Consider the following 20184-nt stretch of genomic DNA (forward strand, 5'->3'; position numbering starts at 1 on the left):
TAGTAAAAAGTGAATAGTAAATAGTAAATAGTAAAAAAAAAATAATAAAAATAAATTTTCAGCATTAAGATTCCTTAGCATGGAAGAAATTAGTAGGTAGAAACTAAGATCAGATTTGGTGAGTAAATGATTAAAATATTATTTTTTAAATAATATTAAAATAATAAATAATATTAAAATATTAATGAATAGTAAATTTTTTTTACCTATAAATAGCCATAGGAGGGAAAGGTATTTTGCACCAAAAAAAAAAAAGAGGAATCAAGTGAGAGCTTGAGAAATAGAGAAGAAAGAGTTAGGGAGAAATTTTTAGTTGCAAGAAGAGTAGAGGTTCTGAAGAATTTCAGGGAAACAAATTCGGAGTAGGAGATTAAGTCTGGAATAGAGGTAAGGGGAGCTAATCTTTCTTGTATATGATTTTTATCCATGTTATGATAATGAATATGAGTTATGAGTATGTTAAAATTTTGGTAATGGTAGTTATCTATTCACTTATATAAATTTAGTTTTCATGATTATAATTTTCTTATTTTCAAGTTAGTATGGTAAAAATTTTCTTTTAATTATTTTGACCGTTGGATTTAGCTAAAATTTTAATATATGAATCTTAAGACCTATTTCTTCACTTTGACCGTTGGGATTTGTAATTAGAAGTCTGTACTTAGAGAAATAAATCCTGCATGTTTGAGTAAATTAATTACCCCTGTAGATCTATTACTGAGTCATCTCGGTAAAATATATATTACGACTTATTTGACCGTTAGATCAACTTGAAAATTTTATATATGATTCCTAAGATATATTAATACACTTTGACCGATCGGATTATAAATTGAAAGTCTATGTTTGGAGAAAATAATTTTTAAGTTTTGAAAAATCTGATGAACACTATATTTCCGTTCTTAAGTTATTATGGTAAACATTTCATATATATTTTATTTACCGTTAGATTGAGCCCAAAATTTAGTATGTAATTCATAAGACATATTAAGTCATTTTGACCGTTCAGATTTGAAATTAAATGTCTGTGATTAGGGAAATTAGTTCCGCATTTTGAGTATAACCAAAAACCACTTAAAATTCTGCACCTGAATTACCTCGGTAAAACCTCAATATCTATCTAGTTAACCGTTGGATCAACCTGAAATTTTAATATGTAATTTATAACAAATAGTGAATTATTGTGACCATTCAGATTTGAAATCGGAGTTACAGATTTATAGATATTAATTTCGTATCTTCTCAGGGATCTCAATATTGCTTAATTTCTATTTTTTGATATCTATATTAACTTTCGGTGTTAATATTATATGCTATTGTTTTAAATCTGTAAATAAGAAATTTGTTAAAAACTAGTTGAGGAACGCTTTGGCTAAGGAAAGATTTGGTACTTAAGTTGTCCATTGTGACGCACCTCTCTTTCCTGGAAGTATACTCGACGAGTTTTTAACTTAAATCCTATTGAACAGATTATGTACTGTTAAATTATTGTGTAATATATCTTGTTGGAATATATTCAGTTTGTATGATTTCTGAAATAATTGGACTTTATTAGATTTGAATTTATGCATCTGAATATGATTGTGAATTATAATGATGTGATTTATGTGGAGAGTATGTGAATGTATGCGATATAGTCAATTTGTATGACTTTTGGGATGGATGGACGTGATGCATATTGGTGTATGCATTCTGATTTGGTGTTTGATGCATATTGGTGTATGCATGATGCATATTGGTGTATGCATGATGCATATTGGTGTATGCATGATGCATATTGGTGTATGCATGATGCATATTGGTGTATGCATTCTGATTTGGTGTTTGATATATATTGATGCATGCAATGTGGTTTAGTGTGTAACTCATATTTGTTTATGTAATTTGATCTGGTATAGTGAGCATAGTATGGTTTGATATCGAGGTATGTTTATTGTATTGAATTGTTAGCTCACCCTTACATGTGTGTGCATGTGAATGCGATGATCGTATAATGCGTGATATTATACGGGAGCAGATGAAGGAATGTCGTCTGAAGCAATACCAATGAAGAAAGAGATCGAAGATAAGTTAGAAGGATTCAAGTTATACTTAGGAGTTTATAGTTGAAATCTGAGTTTAAAATATGTATATCAACTGTGAATTTTTAAGTGTGAGATTACGGGATGTTACCGTAAATATAATAATATGAATTATCCAATGTGAGATATTGAGATGTTACAGTAATTAACACTTTTACGTTTATTCTGTCATTTAATTAATTTATTTTATATCTATACTCTAAAGAAGATTTATCTCTACACATTTTTTTTTCTTTCAATTTTATCTTTTAATATTATTCTTTTCAATTTAAATAAAAATATTTTCTGATTTTATTTTTTTGACTATTTTTTAAAATTAAAATAATTATTCATAATTCAAAAATAATTTATATAACAAAAAAATTATAAAAATTATAAAACTTATTTATAACCCATAATTTTTATAAATTAAAAGCTATTCAATTTTTTATTTTAATAATTAAAAATCATTTTATATTTTAGTATTTTTTTTCTTTAATAGAAAAGTGAAGGGCGCCCCCTTTCACAAGAAATACACAAATTTCACTAAATTATTTCTTTAGATTGGAATGCAGAGTGTTTCACCTCCAATATCTCATCCTGCATCTCCAACTTTTTCAAAACTTTATTTTTAATTATAATAAACATTTTTGCATTTTCTTTTCTTTTTCATTTAAAAACAATTTTCACTATCTTAATAATAATTTAATTTAATTTAATTTAAAATTTAAATATTATTTAAAATGATTTTGTATTTTAATAATTATTAAAATATAATTTATATTATAATAATAGTTATATTAAAAACATAAAAATAAAATAAAATAATAATAATAATAATAATAATAATAATAATAAATAATAATAATAATCAATTTGATTTAATATATTCAAATATATTAAATTATAATAAAATATTAAAATAAATTAAATAATTATTAAATTTTAAATAAAAATTGAAAATTTTAAAAAACTTATTTATATATTAAAATCTATAAAATATGTTAATACTTTTGCTTTTTATTTAAAATTTAATAAATATTAAACTTAAATAAAAATTATAATATTACTTATTATATTTTTATATTTTAATAGTTAATAAAATATAATTTATATTTTTTAAATAGTTCTATTAAGAAAATTGAAAAATAATAACTAAAATAAAAATAAAAATAATAACTAAAATAAAAATAAAAATAAAAATAAAAATAATATTTAAAATTATATTTAATATATTTAAATATATTAAATTATATTAAAATATTAAATTAAATATAATAATTATTAAAATTTAAAAAAAACAAAATTTTGAAAAATTTGTTAATCGGATATAGATATCCGATAAGTTATGACTCAGATATCCATATCCGATAAAGAATGTTTTTAAAATTTTATTTTATATATAAATTTTAATAATTATTTAATTTAATTTAATATTTTAATATAATTTAATATATTTAAATATTTTATTTAATATAATTTTATTTGTTATCTGATAAATAATTGTTTTAAAATTTTATTTATTATTTAAATTTTAATAATTATTTAATTTAATTTAATATATTAATATAATTTAATATATTTGAATATATTAAATATTTTATTTAATATATTTTTACTTTTTTGTTATTACTTTTATTTTAATTATTTTATTTTTATATTTTTAATATAACTATTATTATAATATAAATTATATTTTAATAATTATTAAAATATAAAATTATATTAAATAATATTAGAATTTTAAATTTAATTATTATTAAAGTGGTGTATGTAGAGTCTTTCTAACAAGAAAAAGAAAAGAAAATAAACATATATTTATTAAAATTAAAAACAAGTTTTTTTATAAAGTTAAAGATGTAGGATAATGATGAGATGTCAGAAGGTTAAAAGTAGAATTTTTGAAAGCATAGGATAAGATGTTAGAGGTATAGGATGAAACACTCTGAAATGGATAAGGGCTTTAATTCAAACATACAGCCACATTTAAGGAATTAATTAATTTTTAAAAATATCTCAGCCTGTGTATTACTTTAATGTCTTTCCAGATATTTTTATTTATTTTTAATTAACTGAATGCTTAATACTGTAAAATCCTATTTGTATGACAATCACTCTATATCATAAGTTGAAATTATGAATCATATTCAATCCAATCATTTTCAAAGTTGTTAAAAACACAATTTCTTTTATATCATATCTCCAATTATCAATTTCATTAAATAACGATAAATTTAAATTTATTAACTTTATAATGTCAACAATTATCCAACCTAATTTATTTTCATGTGTACTTTTTAATATGAAAAATTAGGTTAAATAGCTCATCGTAAATATGTGTTCAAAATATTATATAAATAAATATAAATATCATTATTTTAATTTTAAATTCGTTCATATAATATTGTTAAATCAATCACTACATTAAAATATTATTCCTTTTGAAATTTAAAACCTTATCATGATTTTTTTTTAAGTTTTGTTTTCACCTAAAACATGATTAGAAAGTATTGTAGAAGGATTTCTAAAATGAATTCCTAATGACACCCTTATTTGTGAAAAGTTAACCCACTTGCAATATTTTATGGAATGATGTGAATCCACATTTGGATGTCTCGTCCTCTTTGTCTCCAGCCGTAAACCATTTCAAACTACTTATGATGTCTCAAAACACAAATTTCTGTCCTTTCTGGTTTGTCTTTATACTATGAACTTGTAATACTTTAAATTGTATAAAATATAAAGAAATCATAAAGTTAATATATCTTCCACTAATATTGATTTCCTTTTACTTCATAATTCCTCCTTTTGAAAGACATTTCCTTGAAGAAATAACGGCTCAATTTAAGGCATTAAACTAAAATTATACTGAAGTCAAAATTGTAGAAAAAGTAGGTTTACACTAGCTGAGATAAGACACCAAAAACAAGGTTTTATTTAAAGTGATTAAATCCAAATTGTACATATTTAAAGAGATTAGAAAGATTTTATCATATTAATATACATTAATGCTTTTGGTCAAACAAGAAAAAAATTAGTCATGTATAGTTATAGCCATGAATAATTAGTTTATGGTCAGTTATGTTCTACCTATTCAATGTACTTTATTTTTGTTCAATATACTGAAAAAGTATATATGAGATTCATCTTCCTTTGTGCTGAATATGAGCTAAACCCAAAATGCAAATAAGAAATAATAACAAACTAATTAAAGATAAAAATTATTGTGCATACAGTTTGTTACTAATACAATTTATAAAGACTTAATTTATAGAAAATGAAATATCAACCCAAAAGACTCCCTAAGCAACAAATTTGGGAGGTTTCTCCATGTAAATCTCTTCTTGCAAATCGTTTTTGAGGAATTTGACCAGTGGATAAAGAGGTAATTGTTGGAGAGTCACCATGACTATAAATAAACTAACAAAAAACCATCTTTTCCATGGGAAAAAAAGCATATATGAACAAGTTAAACGCAATGGTGACAAAAGAGAGGTCAGAAGAGACAACAACGAAAGAAGTCATGGATGAATAGGAGAGAAAAATCTTAAAAAATCCAAGATTCTTCAATTAAGGCACCTAAAAAAGGAAAAAGAGCAACATCAATGCTTTGAATAGTTGCCTGAGAGAAGAGGAGACGTGCATTGCACACGATGACCTCGACGCTATGAATTACTACTAGACATATCACCATGCACGACGAAAAAGGAGCAAATTCATAACTTCAAAAGGCGTTAAGAGCGCGTAGGAGCTCCGATGAAGGCGTCGTTAGTGACATGGTGGTTGTCTGACCGAGACGATCAAAACCATGTGATCATCGATTGAAACTTGAACTTCAATAGTGGCAGCGGTAGACAATAGCAGTAGACGGCGGTGTCGCCGGTGACAATAGATGGCGCCACCGCCGACAACAGATGTAGTGCCAAAAGCACCAAAAACTTTTTTTCAAAAGAACCTTAAGCTTTAGATACCATGTTGAATATAATGAGAAACTATATATAAGATTAATCTCCTTGTGTTATATATATATATATATATATAGGGTCCTCTATTTATAATAGAAGAAATATGGACTAAGCCCAAAATACAAATAAAAAATAAAAAAAAATTAACTAAAAATAAAAGATAAATATAAAATAAAAATAATATATCTAACAATTTTTAACGTGATTAAAGAATCATGAGTAAAACGCAGAAAATAACTAAAATAATAATAAAAATATAAATATATATTGATGAGTAAACAAAGAATAAATTATTTTAATTATTATTAAAATAGAGTTTTTATCAAATTTTAAAAAATACATATTATTAAGACTAGTAAAAAAATATAAAAAATGAAAATCATATAGACTAAAATAATCTATAATGAAATTTCTTGTCTTTATAATGATATCATACAATTAAAATTTTAAAACAAATGAAATAAGAAAAAATTAATACTAAAATAAAGTTGGTTGTAATTTATTTATGTAATATAGTTTATAATATATTTATTTTATAATAATTTAATTTTATATTATGTTCTTTATTAAATATTAAATATTATATTATACCTTTAATTTTCATTTCTTTCCTTGTATATATATTCTTTTTTTTTTGCGTTCCATACTTCTTTTCCTTATAATCTTTTGGAATGACTTTTCATCCTTTATTCTGGTAGACTACGTCACTTAAAAGGTAAGACAAACATTTGATTTCTTATAAATTAATTATGTTTTTGAGAGAAATGAAAGTATACTTCTAGTTAACTATTTATAACTCATTCTTAGTACTGTGAAGCTTAATTCAGTTCTATATAGTTTAGTAGTGTGAGATGTTTTTCTCTATTTAGCTATATAATAACAATTTTATGTAAAGTTTGAAAAATACAAAAAAGAAATCCTTCCTAGTGTAGTATAATATTCAGATATTTGAAAGTTGAATCATGTTCTTCTTGTAAAAGATTCAAACGATAACTTGTTTTTTTCAAACTCTTGAGGGTTGATTATGTTTCTTTTTTTCTTCTAACTTTCTTTATGTTTGTTAAAATTAAGTTAGCCCTTAATGATATCTTGACATTTATAAGCTTTTGTATGTTGAACCACATTAGAGTTTTAATATTTTAGAGTTTTATACATTTTAAACTTCCAACACAGAAATGTTGGGCATATAACACTAAGCGAAACATATAAATCCTAGTGCAGTGTGAATGTAGGCGTACAATACTAAGACATTTGTACGCTGAACCACATTAGAGTTTTATACATTTTACCAACACACCAATGTTGAGCATCGAGAGAATAACTTCATTGGTTTAAAGTTTCGCAGGAAGGGATCCTTTGGTCCAAATTTTTGAACAAATCCTTATTGATAAATAAATTTAAACAACACCATAGATTGACCATGGGATAGAACAAAACAATCAAAATTGCAGACAATAGTGCTCTCAAATCTATAGCCAATTTAAAAGGAAAAAAATTGTTTAATATAGAAGTTGAACGAAATAAAACTATACAATATGTAAAACATAGAAGGCAATATATATATATATATATATATATATATATATATATATATATATATATATATATATATGAGTTTTAACTTACTTCGTGAAGGTTGAGTTGTTTACAAAATTTAATATCAAGGTATTATTGCTATTGCTCCATGAACTTTTTACTTCATCGTAAAAGCGATTTAGGAACTTTTCATAAAAGGGGTTTCTTTGAAACTTCTTTTTCATTTCTTTAGGCCATCTTTCTCGTCTACATAGTCCCCTCCTCATCGTCACGCCAATCTACCTCGTTATTGACTTGGAACAACTCATTATCGAAATGTCACCCTCCCATTGGTCACCAAACATGTCATGTTCTTCAACAAAAAAGGTCTTGAGAGTCATTATTGGTATTGTCATTGACTACCTAACTGGTAATGTTATTGTCGTCAACTTCCCCTATCTTAGTAGCAACGGCCTCAACCTCATCATTACAACATTTTTCACAACCTTCATGTCTACATAAAATTCGTCAATAGTCGCACCAACGTCGCCTACCTACGCAATGGTCTTCGACCTATTGATTTTTTTTAATCAAACTTCGTGTGTAGTCGTGAATGTAGGTATACAATACTTAGGCATTTGTACGTTGAACCACATTAGAGTTTTAGATGTTTTTAACTTCCAACACACCAATGTTGAGCATGCAATACTGAGCATAAAATATACTTCCTAGTGTAGTGTGAAAGACGAGATAAAGTCTCTTCATAAGAGTAAAACATGGTCTTTAACCAAGATACCATAAGGAAAGAAGGTTTTGGAAACATATGAGTCTATAGGTTAAATGAAGAACCAGACGATAATAAAATATATAAGGTTAGGCTCATAGTGAAAGGGTCCAACAAAAACAAGGAAATTACTTTACAAAAAATTTCTCTCCTATTGTCAAGATGACTACCATAAGAATCATCTTAAGTATAGTAGTGGTAGAAAATCTTTATCTAAAACAGTTATATGTCAAAATTGCATTCCTATATAGGGATCTTGAAGAGGAAATCTTTATGGCACAATCACAAGGTTTTGAAGCACAAGGTAAGGATAATCTTGTATGCAAGCTTCATAAAATCTTGCATGGATTGAAACAAACACTAAGACAATGGTACAAGAAGTTTAATAAGTTTATGAGAAATTGAGTTTTTTTACAGATGTGAAGAAGATCATTATTGTTATGTGAAAAAACATATTGATAGTTATACGATCATTGCTTTATATGTTGATAACATGTTGATTGTAGGAGTAATATGGCAAAAATTAACAGGTTGAAAAAGCAATTGTTAGAAAACTTTGAAATTGAGGATCTTGGTCCAGCCAAACAAATTATTGGTATGAGAATCTCCAAGGATAGATCTAAAATTATATTGAACATATGTCAGGAGAAATATATAGAAAAATTGCTTAATATACTCAACGTTGGAAATGCTAAAATCAGGAATACACATTTGGGAACTCACTTAAAGTTTTTAAAAGGGCAATCTTCTTAAACAAATGAAGAAGAAAGTTACATGTCTAAAGTTCCATATGCATCTGCAGTGGGGAGCTTGGTGTATGTTATGGTTTGCACTAGACCTGACATAGTACATGCAGTAGGAGTTGTGAGTAAGTTTCTATCAAATCATAGAAAGAAGTATTGGGAAGGTATGAAGTGGATATTGAGATATTTGAGGGGCACTTCAAAGATGCATTTGTCTTTTAGAAGAAGTAATCTCACTTTACAAGATATTTCTAATGTAGACTTGGAGAAGATCTAGATAGTAGAAAGAGCACAACATGTTACATTTTTACGTTGGGTGGTACAACTATCAGTTGGAAGTCTAAACTTCAAGGAAGAGTCTCCCTCTCAACCACTAAAGCTGAGTATGTAGCTATCTCAGAAGCAGCGAAGGAGATGATATGATTAAAGAACCTTCTAAAAGAATTAGGAAAAAAGCAAGATGACCCTCCATTGTACAATAATAGTCAAAGTGCTATATATCATGCTAACAATCTAATTCTTCATTCTAGATGCAAGTACATTGAATTGAAGTATCATTTTATTAGAAACTTGATAAATGATGGAGACACGTCTTTGTCAAAGATTCCAGGTGAAGAGAATCTAGCTTATATGTTGATCAAGATTATTACAACAAATAAGTTGATGCTTTGTATTGGTTCAATTAGCCTTCAAGAGTAACTGATGATAAATGCAATTACACTAGATGATATATGTAAATCAAACTCCAAGTGAAAGAACTGTTAGTATTGTGGAGCTTAATTTAGTTTCACATAATTTAGTATTGTGATATATTCTCTATTTAGTAATATAAACAACTCTATGTAAAGCTTGAAAGACAAATGTGTGTATATATATGTATATATATACACATATATATGTATATATATACACATATATATGTACATATATACACATATATGTACATATATACACATATATGTGTATATATGTACATATATACACATATATGTACATATATATGTGTATATATATACATATATATGTGTATATATATGTATGTATATATATATATATACATATATATATATATATATATATATATGTATGTATGTATGTATATAATACTTCCTAGTGTAGTATGGATGTAGACGTCTCAAACATTTGTACTCTAAACCACATTAAATTCTTTTGTTGTTTATTTTTTTTCTCTTTTCTTTTATTGTCTTGTTCCTAACACTTATCTCTTAAGGATGATGACAAATCTATTCCAACATCTAAAATTGGGTCCTTCAAACATAAGTTGATACTATAGTTTATATTTCCTTAATATATCAAGATCTACAAAAACACAACTTTCTTGAAAGATTATGATTGTGCCATTCAAATCCCATAAAAGAGTATATGTTCCTACAAAAATGTACCTTAGAAGTCACTATAACTTGTCAAGAGTTCTTGCTAATACTTTAATCCATCATGTTCACCAAAAGATTAAGAATTGCAATGCATAATAAGAGGAGATTGTTCAATAGAAGATTAAATTCAAAGCTCACTCTGAATATCTTATAGTAGTAATAAATGACAACGCTAACTCTAAAGTTGAAGCAAACAACAACTAAAATATAAGCAAAAGCTAAAACAAAGGCTAATGTTGACACCACTAAGACTTAAAAAAATTAATATAAAAGAAATAAGATTTTTATTCAATTAATTTCATTTGAAACAACACACCAACCTCTATATATAGAACTTAGTTATGTAGTAATAATTATAAAGAAATCCTAACAACTTCCAACAATTTATAATAGTACACTTAATACCATATTGACAACATAAAGATAAACACAAATGTTGAAGTTGTTGCAAAAAGAAGTTGAAGTTCTTATAAAAGATGTCAATGTTTAACATCCTTATTAGACATGTTATATCTTTCACTCCCCTAAATAGTCAAACATTGCCACTAATGCTACACATACACATGTATATGTTTGTGTATTTTTTACATTATTTGCTTAGACACATTTAAACATTTATATTAGACTCGTTAGAGTCTCATCTTTTAATACATTATCATATTACAAGTATTTCAATGTTTATTGTCTATCGAATGTCTTTCTTTTATTTCCTATGATATTTGATTTTTGTGCTATGATATATCTCATATTATGATATAATTACACTACTATTTTTTATGCTTTCATCTTTTTATAAACTTTGATTTCTCTATAATATTGATCACATGTTTTATATGATATATCCTTTATAGTATCTATTAAATGATTTATGGATTACTAAAGTAGGCAAATGTTGAACAAACATACATGCTTCAATGGTATTTTTCTAGGCATATATAAATAAAGCTTACTTCACAAACAAAAAAAAAGAAAAAACTAATATCCTATCCATGGTTCAATGTGACAAATAAAAAAAAAAGTGAAAAAACTTTTAATTGCTAAAATAATAACTCATAATAAATGACTTTGGGATGGTGAACTTGTCCTCCTTTATACAATAAGTGTTAAAACCATTTATATTTTGTTGTGAGAACTTTCTTATAATATTGTTAAACAACTTTTCTTGTACAACAACAAATAACATTGAATATTAAAAAAATGACAAAAAAAACTTAGTTATTGAAAAAATATCTATTTGTTTTCTTATGTAGATACAAGGATAGTTAAAAATAAATTTGTACATAAAAATATAAAATTACTTAAAAAGAAAATTGGACATAATCCAATAATAAATTAGTACAAAAGTAAAAAGAAAATATTATAAGTCTAATATTTATGAATTACTTAAAAATAAAATTAATAACTATTTAAAGATTTTTTTATAATATCGTTTTATAATTTCTCAAGTCTCATATTACATATTTTGAAAAATAATAGTTATTAATTTTTATACCATTAAACATTCTTTTGAAAGTTGAAAACTGATTGAATTTTTTCCCAAAACATTCTAAAAATTGTATTTAACCCGTCTTCTAAAACTTAACCTTTTCTTTTATTTAATTTAACTCCTATTCCAGAGCTAATTTTTATTTTATTTTATTTATGTTTATGCACTCCAATGTTAGAAGCATAGGGTGGAACAAAACCAATTTCATAGTCTCAATATCTCTTTTGTTGAAAGACCTTCTCAATTAGTCCATTGAAAAAAATAAAAATGTCCAAGAAAGCACTAACCTTTTCTACTTAGTTTCTGAGATTTCTAATTACTCATATACTAAAATTTTGACTTCTAAAACATAAATGTTTGATATGTTTATTAAATGACTTTTATTTCTAAAATTCAATCAATTTAATATTAACTTTTGTTAGAAACTATAAAATTGATTTAGTGATAAAAATTAAAAAAATATGAGAAAAATAGTGAGTTCAATTTTTTTCATTAACATTTGATAAATATAAAATTAATTTGAAACATAAAAAAAGAAAAGGGTTGAATTTAACTTTTTCACCTATAAAATTAACTAACATTTTCCTATAATTTTGTTTGGAATATTTGTTTTAAGCAACTTAAACTTTCTCAAGTACCTTCTCCTTGGCAGTGTCAACCTTCAAATTGTTATTCATGAGAAAAATTCACCTCAACACAATTTATAAATTAAATTACTTATAATTATACTATTAACAACTTTTTCAAACTTAACAGAAAAATAATTAGTTTTTAGACAATTTTCAATTCATTGAACCATGGTCAAACGCCTTTATATTTAAGGGAATATATAAGTATAAGATACTTGTGCTACAGAATTAAACCTGGAATCATGCAGGAACAATTTCACACATAAAATATTCGCGTGCATGCTTGGAATAATTTATAGAAAACGTATTCTTTTATACTGATAAAAATATGTTAAGAAACTAAAAGGGTAGTTATAAATGAAAAAAAATATTTAATACTGATTCTAAAGATTTTAAAGTTATTTAATAAAAGTTATCTTAAAGTTATTTTTGAAAAAGAATTAAACTGAGATGCACCTAAGATGGTTCATCCTATGTTATGCGGAAGTGAAACTAGTTGAAAGCAGGGCACAGGGTTCAATGTTTCATTGCAACATTAAACTAAGTTGTATCTATCATTATCCTCTTCAGATAAAATTATTATATTAAACATTTGTTTTAGGCAAGTTTTTAGTTTAATAAATGCAAAAAACACATAGTTTTATGGACACCAAATGACCTTTAAATACAGTTGAATCCTCCACCTTCTCAAAGTCCCAAACCATTGAAGCCAATTTTCTCTCTCTTCGTTCTCTCAATCATTCTCTGCTCCTTTTCACTCTCTGGGGTCAGGGCCAATCATCGCCACGCTCTTGCTCTGCACCCTTCTCTCCTTCTCCCTAAAGATTCCCCATTCTGTTCCCATCACAGACATTACACATACACACTCCTGTTTCCTCCACTTGTTTGATTGCAACACGTTTTCTCTTCAATTTGTTGCCTACCCATTTGGTTTTAGGCGCCGAAGGACCGAATTGCTGTCCCCAAGCCCTTCCTTTCGGTCCCTTCCTAAAGCTCTAGGGTTTTCTGATCCCTTTTCAGGTATTTCGTGGGTTTTCTCTTGATTCACTGTTTTTGGATTTTTTAATGTTAAAATTTGATTCTTTTTTAAGTTTCTCCTTCTGGAGATGATGAATTGATGACTCGAGTTCTCTACTGGAATTTGCTTTGAGTGTGGCGGTTATGGGGATTGTGGGGGTTTCGGTTATGATTCTGCAGTGCGATGTTGCTGAAACTCTTTTAAATTTGTGGTTTTGGGTTGAAGGGTGGTTGTGGCAATCGGTCATGAGAAACGGGGTTGGTTTTTGTAATTATGATGATAAGTTGGTAACTTGCTGTGGTCGATCGTAACTGTTAGTATTTTATGCTCTTTTCCTCTTGCTTTGGGTGATGTTATCACGGTCTATGGACAGTAGTCTAACTAAAGGGGTTTTTCAATTTGGTCTCTTTATGATAGTCACTATCATTGCTCTTTGCTAGATGGATTAGATTGAAGCTGCTTCTGCTTTGGATGCTGCGAAATTGTGGGAAAGTTGGTGTCTTTGTTTTTTAGTTTTTCTCTTTTTGCCGATTATGGTTGTGGAATATCTGGAGAGCTTAATGTATATCTTTATACCTTGTATTCATGGAGTCAAAGAACAAGTTTCCTTTTTGTCTCAACATGCTTGAAGTCGATTGTGATGTTTCTCTGCTAATGAGTGGAATCTGTTGAAAAGAGCAACCCTTGGATAGAACTGCCTTTTGCACATGGGTTTGCTCTGTAGTTAACTTGTGTGATTGGCTTGATACTAACTTATTTGTCTGCACTTGCAACAAGGACACTGTTACGGTCTCCTGCATGGGATGCTTTAATTTCTTTTTCTCTTTGAAATTTTGTCATGGGTTTCAAGCTGTGATGCACGAATACTATCGGATATGATGATAGTATGATACACTTATTTTGAGAACAACAGTATACTATTGTTTAAAAATGTTTAAAATTTCTAAAACATAATAAATGTAAAATTGCAATTGTACGGGCCCAGACTAAAATTACATTTATTAGACATTGTAAAAATAAAAATTTATAAATTATTCTCATCCTAATAGTATTAGTGCTTCATATATTAGATTCTTCCTCAATGAGTAACGACAAAGTATCCTAGAGTATCTGATATGCCTACAAATCAGATATGAATACTTGACACAAATTAAAGTAGTGTATCAGAGGCTTCAAGTTTAACCAAAACCTTGCCTTTTGTTGCTTCCAAATTTAGTTATATAGGACATCCAAATCTGTGGAATTGGAACATGCCTGAACTGTGAAGAAGTGAAAGAACAACGGTTTGGCTAATAACAAGGATCCTCTCACGTTCTTTAGAAGATTAATAACAATGTATCTGTATATCTCTTCTTCCTTTATGGTTAGACTGTTTCCAGCCCCCTTGATTGTGCCGAAAATGATAATGTTGAACCTGCATATTGGAAGCTGGGTATAAGTGCGTCTAATATTTCATCATAAAAACTCAATTGTCTAATATTTCATCATAAAAACTCAATTGTCAGTTTTTATTGATTGCAGTTTTTCATTGAATTTGTTCATTTTGGTCTCGTGAAGTCAGTTCCCATTTTTGGAGATTAAAGTGAAGCTTTACTACTAAGGGCTTCATTGATTAATTTTTTGTGATTCGATAATAAGTTCCTTGACACTTTCAGGCAGGATCTTTATGCTATTTTGGGAATTTTTAGGGGTAGTCTGATTCAAAGTTTTTAATAACTGTATTGGTTCTCCTTTGTCCAGCAGAGTTAAATTAAAAAGAATATAAAACAGACAGTATTCTGCTCCTATCACTACCAGTGGAATTGGTTATTACAGATATTACCAAAAGGTCACTGTTCTTCTAGATGTTGAATTTGTAGATTTTTCGTAATTATTCTTAATTCCTGTATAATTAGCATTCCCTAAGTTTTACGATTGTTGGTAAATCTCTTGGATATTTTTAAAAATTTATTTGCCTTTGTAAAATGATAGTACTCAATTTATTGCTGTTTTTGTGAATGAGGCAGAAGGGTGATGCGATGAGGCAGGCTTTTGATCCTTCTTCTTTTGGTAATTCTCTTAATTGTGTATTTTTTTTTCATTGGGTTGTTACTATATTGAAATTTGAATTATCTATAACCCTTTTATCACCAATAGGTCCTTCCAAGATTCCATCTATAAAAATACCTGGAAAATTGGGGAATGGTACGTGGGAGGCTTTGTCTGGATCTGATTCCTACCATGCTTCATCTGATGCTAGCCTCTTTTCTAGCTCATTACCTGTACTTCCGCATGAAAAATGTATGTGATTGTTTTCCCAACTGTTGTGTCATTTGTATGCTCCGTTCTCCATTTCTAAAATCTATTGTTTTGGCTTTATTCATCTGCAGTGAACTTGAATGAAACTGAAAATGGTTATCAATCTGTTGATGACATCTCATCTGAATTTAAGAAGGTCCATCAAGATGCAGAGGGAGATGGTTCACTTGAAGATGGTGGTACTCATGCTGTTGGACCTGTGCTTCCTGATGACGAGGAGGAGCTTTTAGCTGGCATAATGGATGATTTTGACCTTAGTGGATTGCCTGGATCCCTTGAGGACTTGGAAGAGTATGATCTGTTTGGTAGTGGTGGAGGTATGGAACTAGAAACTGATCCGCAGGAAGGTCTCTCTGTGGGTATTTCTAAGTTAAGCTTTGCTGATAGTACTGTTGGCAATGGTTTGCCTCATTATTCTTTTCCTAATGGTGTGGGAACTGTTGCTGGAGAACATCCATATGGAGAGCATCCTTCTCGAACATTATTTGTTCGTAATATTAACAGTAATGTGGAGGACTCGGAGCTGAGAGCACTTTTTGAGGTAATGCAGACTAGAAATCTAGTGTAAACTTTTTTTCTTTGATATTTTAGTTTTCTACATATGCTTCCCTGAATACAAGTACAACTTATGGTGCTCATGATTCTTCACTGTTGCCTGGATAATTTGCAGATGTTTGTTTAGAAGAAATCCATTTGTAGCTAGACAAATTATTAATTGGGTTTCAATTTTTTTCAGCTATATGGTGATATTAGAACCCTATATACTGCATGCAAACATCGGGGTTTTGTTATGATATCCTATTATGACATCCGTGCTGCTAGAACAGCTATGCGAGCATTACAAAACAAACCTCTGCGGCGCAGGAAACTAGATATTCACTTCTCAATACCAAAGGTTATTTTCACCTTTCATAGTTGCTTTGGTTTATTCGTTTCCTTAATTGAATGCCTACACATTATAATCTCTTGGCTTTCTTTTCCCAGGATAATCCATCAGACAAGGATATAAACCAAGGAACATTGGTAGTTTTCAATCTGGATCCATCGGTTTCAAATGAAGACCTCCGCCAAATATTTGGGGCTTATGGAGAGGTCAAAGAGGTGATTATTTTATCTTGTTGCTTTGTGTATCCCTGCAACATGTGTGTTTGTGTTGTATTTTTAAGACTTCAGATTACTTATCTATGTTTCTGCAGATAAGGGAAACTCCTCACAAGAGGCATCACAAGTTCATTGAATTTTATGACGTCAGAGCTGCAGAAGCAGCTCTGAAATCATTGAACAGGAGTGACATAGCTGGTAAACGCATAAAGCTTGAACCTAGTCGGCCTGGAGGAGCTCGAAGAAAGTGCGTACATTAATAATGTTCTTGTTGCCTTTGTTTTGTTTGATGTCTTGCCGGCCGATTTTTTGTGCATGGTATAAATATAAGACAAAACTGATGAAATAAGTTATTGTTGACTGGAAGGCATTCCTTTAAAATGAGTTTCACCAAATCAACCATCAAATTAAGGGGTTTTGTAAGAACAAAGATTCTCATTCTCATTATGTTGAGGGCGGGCAAATTACCATTGATAGCTGTGCATACATAACTTCCATATTTGCCGCACTTGCTTTCTGGCATCATACACTAAACATAGACATATAACCATTAATTCTTTGCAACTTTTAGTTTGATGCTCCAGTTGAACCAAGAGCTTGATCAAGATGAATCTCGGAGTTTCCGATATCAAGTGAGTTCACCTGTAGCTAACTCTCCTCCAGGTTGGTTCTTTGAGATGCTCCATATCCACATATCCTTTGTATCATAAGCATCTATAAGTTGCATAGCATTTTGTTACTGACTACATAACCATGTTCCCCTTGTATATGTTCTCTCAAATCATATTAAGTTAATTTTTTTCATTAACAGGTAACTGGTTACAGTTCAATAGCCCTGTTGAGCAGAATTCAATGCAAAATATCAGTCATTCTCCTGGTTCTAGAATCCTGAGCCCAACAACAGGCAATCATTTACCTGGATTAGCTTCAATTTTACAACCACAGGTATCTAATACTGTGAAGGCTGCTGCTATTGGCAATGACTTGGGAAGAAGCAGTCAAGGAGAGAACATATTTACTGGTTTGAGTTCTTCACAAGGAGCTAGTTTTCAATCACATTCACTCCCTGAGCCAAAATTCAGCCAGTATCGTGGAGCGTTGTCCTCATTTGTGCCATCAACATCAAATGGATCCTCAGTGGAAACTTTGTCAGGGCCACAGTTTCTATGGGGAAGCCCAACCCTCTACTCGGAGCATACCAAACCTTCAGCTTGGCCAAGATCATCTGTGGGGCATCCATTTACATCGAATGGAAAGAGCCATGCCTTCCCATTTTCTACTCAGAATAGCTCTTTTGTTGGTTCATCACAGCATCATAACAATCATCACGTTGGCTCTGCTCCATCCGGTTTGCCTTTTGAGAGACACTTTGGTTTCCATCCCGAGTCATCTGAAACATCATTCATGAATAATGTTGGTTATGGAGGCATGAGTTTAGGGCACACAGATGGAAATTACATGGTTAATGTGGGTGGATCTGTTAATGCTAACATTACTATCCCAAGAAATATAACTGATAATGGGTCATCAAACTTCAGAATGAGATCTCCCAGGCTTAGCCCTGTGTACTTGGGAAATGGTCCTTATCCAGGACTTTTACCTTCCACTTTGGAGGGTTTGGCTGATCGTGCTCGGGGTAGATGGATAGAGAACAATGTGAGCCAGGCTGATAGCAAGAAGCAATTTCAGCTTGATTTGGATAAAATTAAAAGTGGTGAAGATACAAGGACTACATTAATGATAAAGAATATTCCAAACAAGTATGGTTAAGTCTGAAGTGTATTTATTAACCATATTTTCTTATTAGATGCCAAGATGATATATTAATTGTTCATTACCTGCAGATACACCTCAAAAATGTTATTAGCCGCCATTGATGAAAATCACAGGGGTACTTACGATTTTCTCTACCTGCCAATTGACTTTAAGGTAAATAATTTGCTCTTCCAGGAGTTGTTTATTATTCTTGTAAGTTGTTTGATAACATTTTTTTCAAACTTGTGAGGCTGATTATGGTTTTTTTTTCTTCTTACTGCAGAATAAATGCAACGTCGGCTATGCATTCATCAATATGCTGTCACCTTCTCTTATTATTCCATTCTACGAGGTTTTTATGGGAATATCTTATGCTCATTTTCTTTTGAATGTTTCTATTATTTTACTGAGTGAAAGTTTTCTACAAATAAGGTCACGGAGTCTGTATTTTCTTTATATTTGTTAAAATTAATTTTGCCGTTAATGATATCTTGGCATTTATTTAATCAAGAAAGAGTTATTAGAAAAGCTTTATGATATATTCCTCTTTGTTAAATGGCGCATTATTGGAAACACGGTTGATTTTACAGACATTCAACGGGAAGAAATGGGAGAAATTTAATAGTGAAAAAGTTGCTTCTTTGGCATATGCTCGAATTCAAGGAAAGACTGCCCTTGTGAGCCACTTTCAAAATTCAAGTTTGATGAATGAAGATAAGCGATGTCGTCCTATTCTTTTCCACTCAGAGGGTTCTGAAGCGGGTGATCTGGTAATTTTTGCACTGATTTAGCATTTCACATAAGAAATTCCAAAATGACGTTTGTTACTATTTCCTCCGTTATATTGTTATCATGAAAGTAAGATATATAATAATGTACTAAATGTCTATGAATCTTTTGTTTTCTCTTTTCCTCTGCTTCAGAAAATAGCCTAACTGCTGCAACTTTGTTCATACTTTCCTGTAGATTGTGCAAGAGCATCTTCCCGCCAACCCCAACAATGTAAACATTCAGGGACTAAGGTCAAGTGAGTTACATTCAAGTGATTTTGCAGGGAGCCCTCCAAACACAGACCCTTCTGCAAACTTGGATGCAAAATAGCGTAATTTATATTAGATGCAGAGTTGCTTAGTCCAAATGGGTTGGTGTTAAATGTTAACATTTGCAAATATGTCTCTGGTGCTGCATATATTTAGGAAGGATAACAGAAGGATGTAGATTTTGTACCATAGTTATTTTCCCAAGTATTTTGCCAGCAAGCTTTAGAAGCTTGGAGCATTTTGATTGATTTGCTGCACAGGTAGCTGATCTGATTGTGTACACATGGTGAAGGTGGTGGGAGCAAAGGCTGAAGAAGAGTTGAGCAAAGGGGTTTGTTTATCTCCAGTTTTTGCTCGTTTTTGCTTTTTGGTGTCTTGTCATCGACCATTTTTTTT

At 29.3% G+C, this 20184-nt stretch overlaps 1 protein-coding gene across 2 annotated transcripts; it reads left to right on the top strand.

The window, feature by feature from the left end:
• Window positions 1-13256: 13256 nt before the first annotated feature.
• On the top strand, window positions 13257-20178 carry LOC148194994 (protein MEI2-like 3). Of its 2 annotated transcripts, XM_088094400.1 has the most exons (13): window positions 13257-13596; window positions 15601-15643; window positions 15731-15874; window positions 15964-16433; window positions 16629-16787; window positions 16877-16993; window positions 17089-17240; window positions 17565-17656; window positions 17805-18753; window positions 18838-18922; window positions 19032-19100; window positions 19339-19518; window positions 19715-20178. In XM_088094400.1, the coding sequence occupies exons 2-13, from the start codon at window positions 15613-15615 to the stop codon at window positions 19847-19849; spliced, it is 2583 nt and encodes an 860-aa protein (XP_087950526.1). In that variant the 5' UTR covers window positions 13257-13596; window positions 15601-15612; the 3' UTR covers window positions 19850-20178. The 2 variants fall into 2 exon arrangements, with proteins under 2 accessions (XP_087950526.1, XP_087950525.1); XM_088094399.1 differs by lacking the exon at window positions 13257-13596 and having other exon boundaries at window positions 15592-15643.
• Window positions 20179-20184: the final 6 nt, after the last annotated feature.

Source organism: Vigna umbellata, chromosome 7 (assembly GCF_029865625.1).
Source record: "Vigna umbellata cultivar VRB3 chromosome 7, Vumbellata_1.0, whole genome shotgun sequence".
NCBI lineage: Eukaryota > Viridiplantae > Streptophyta > Magnoliopsida > Fabales > Fabaceae > Vigna > Vigna umbellata.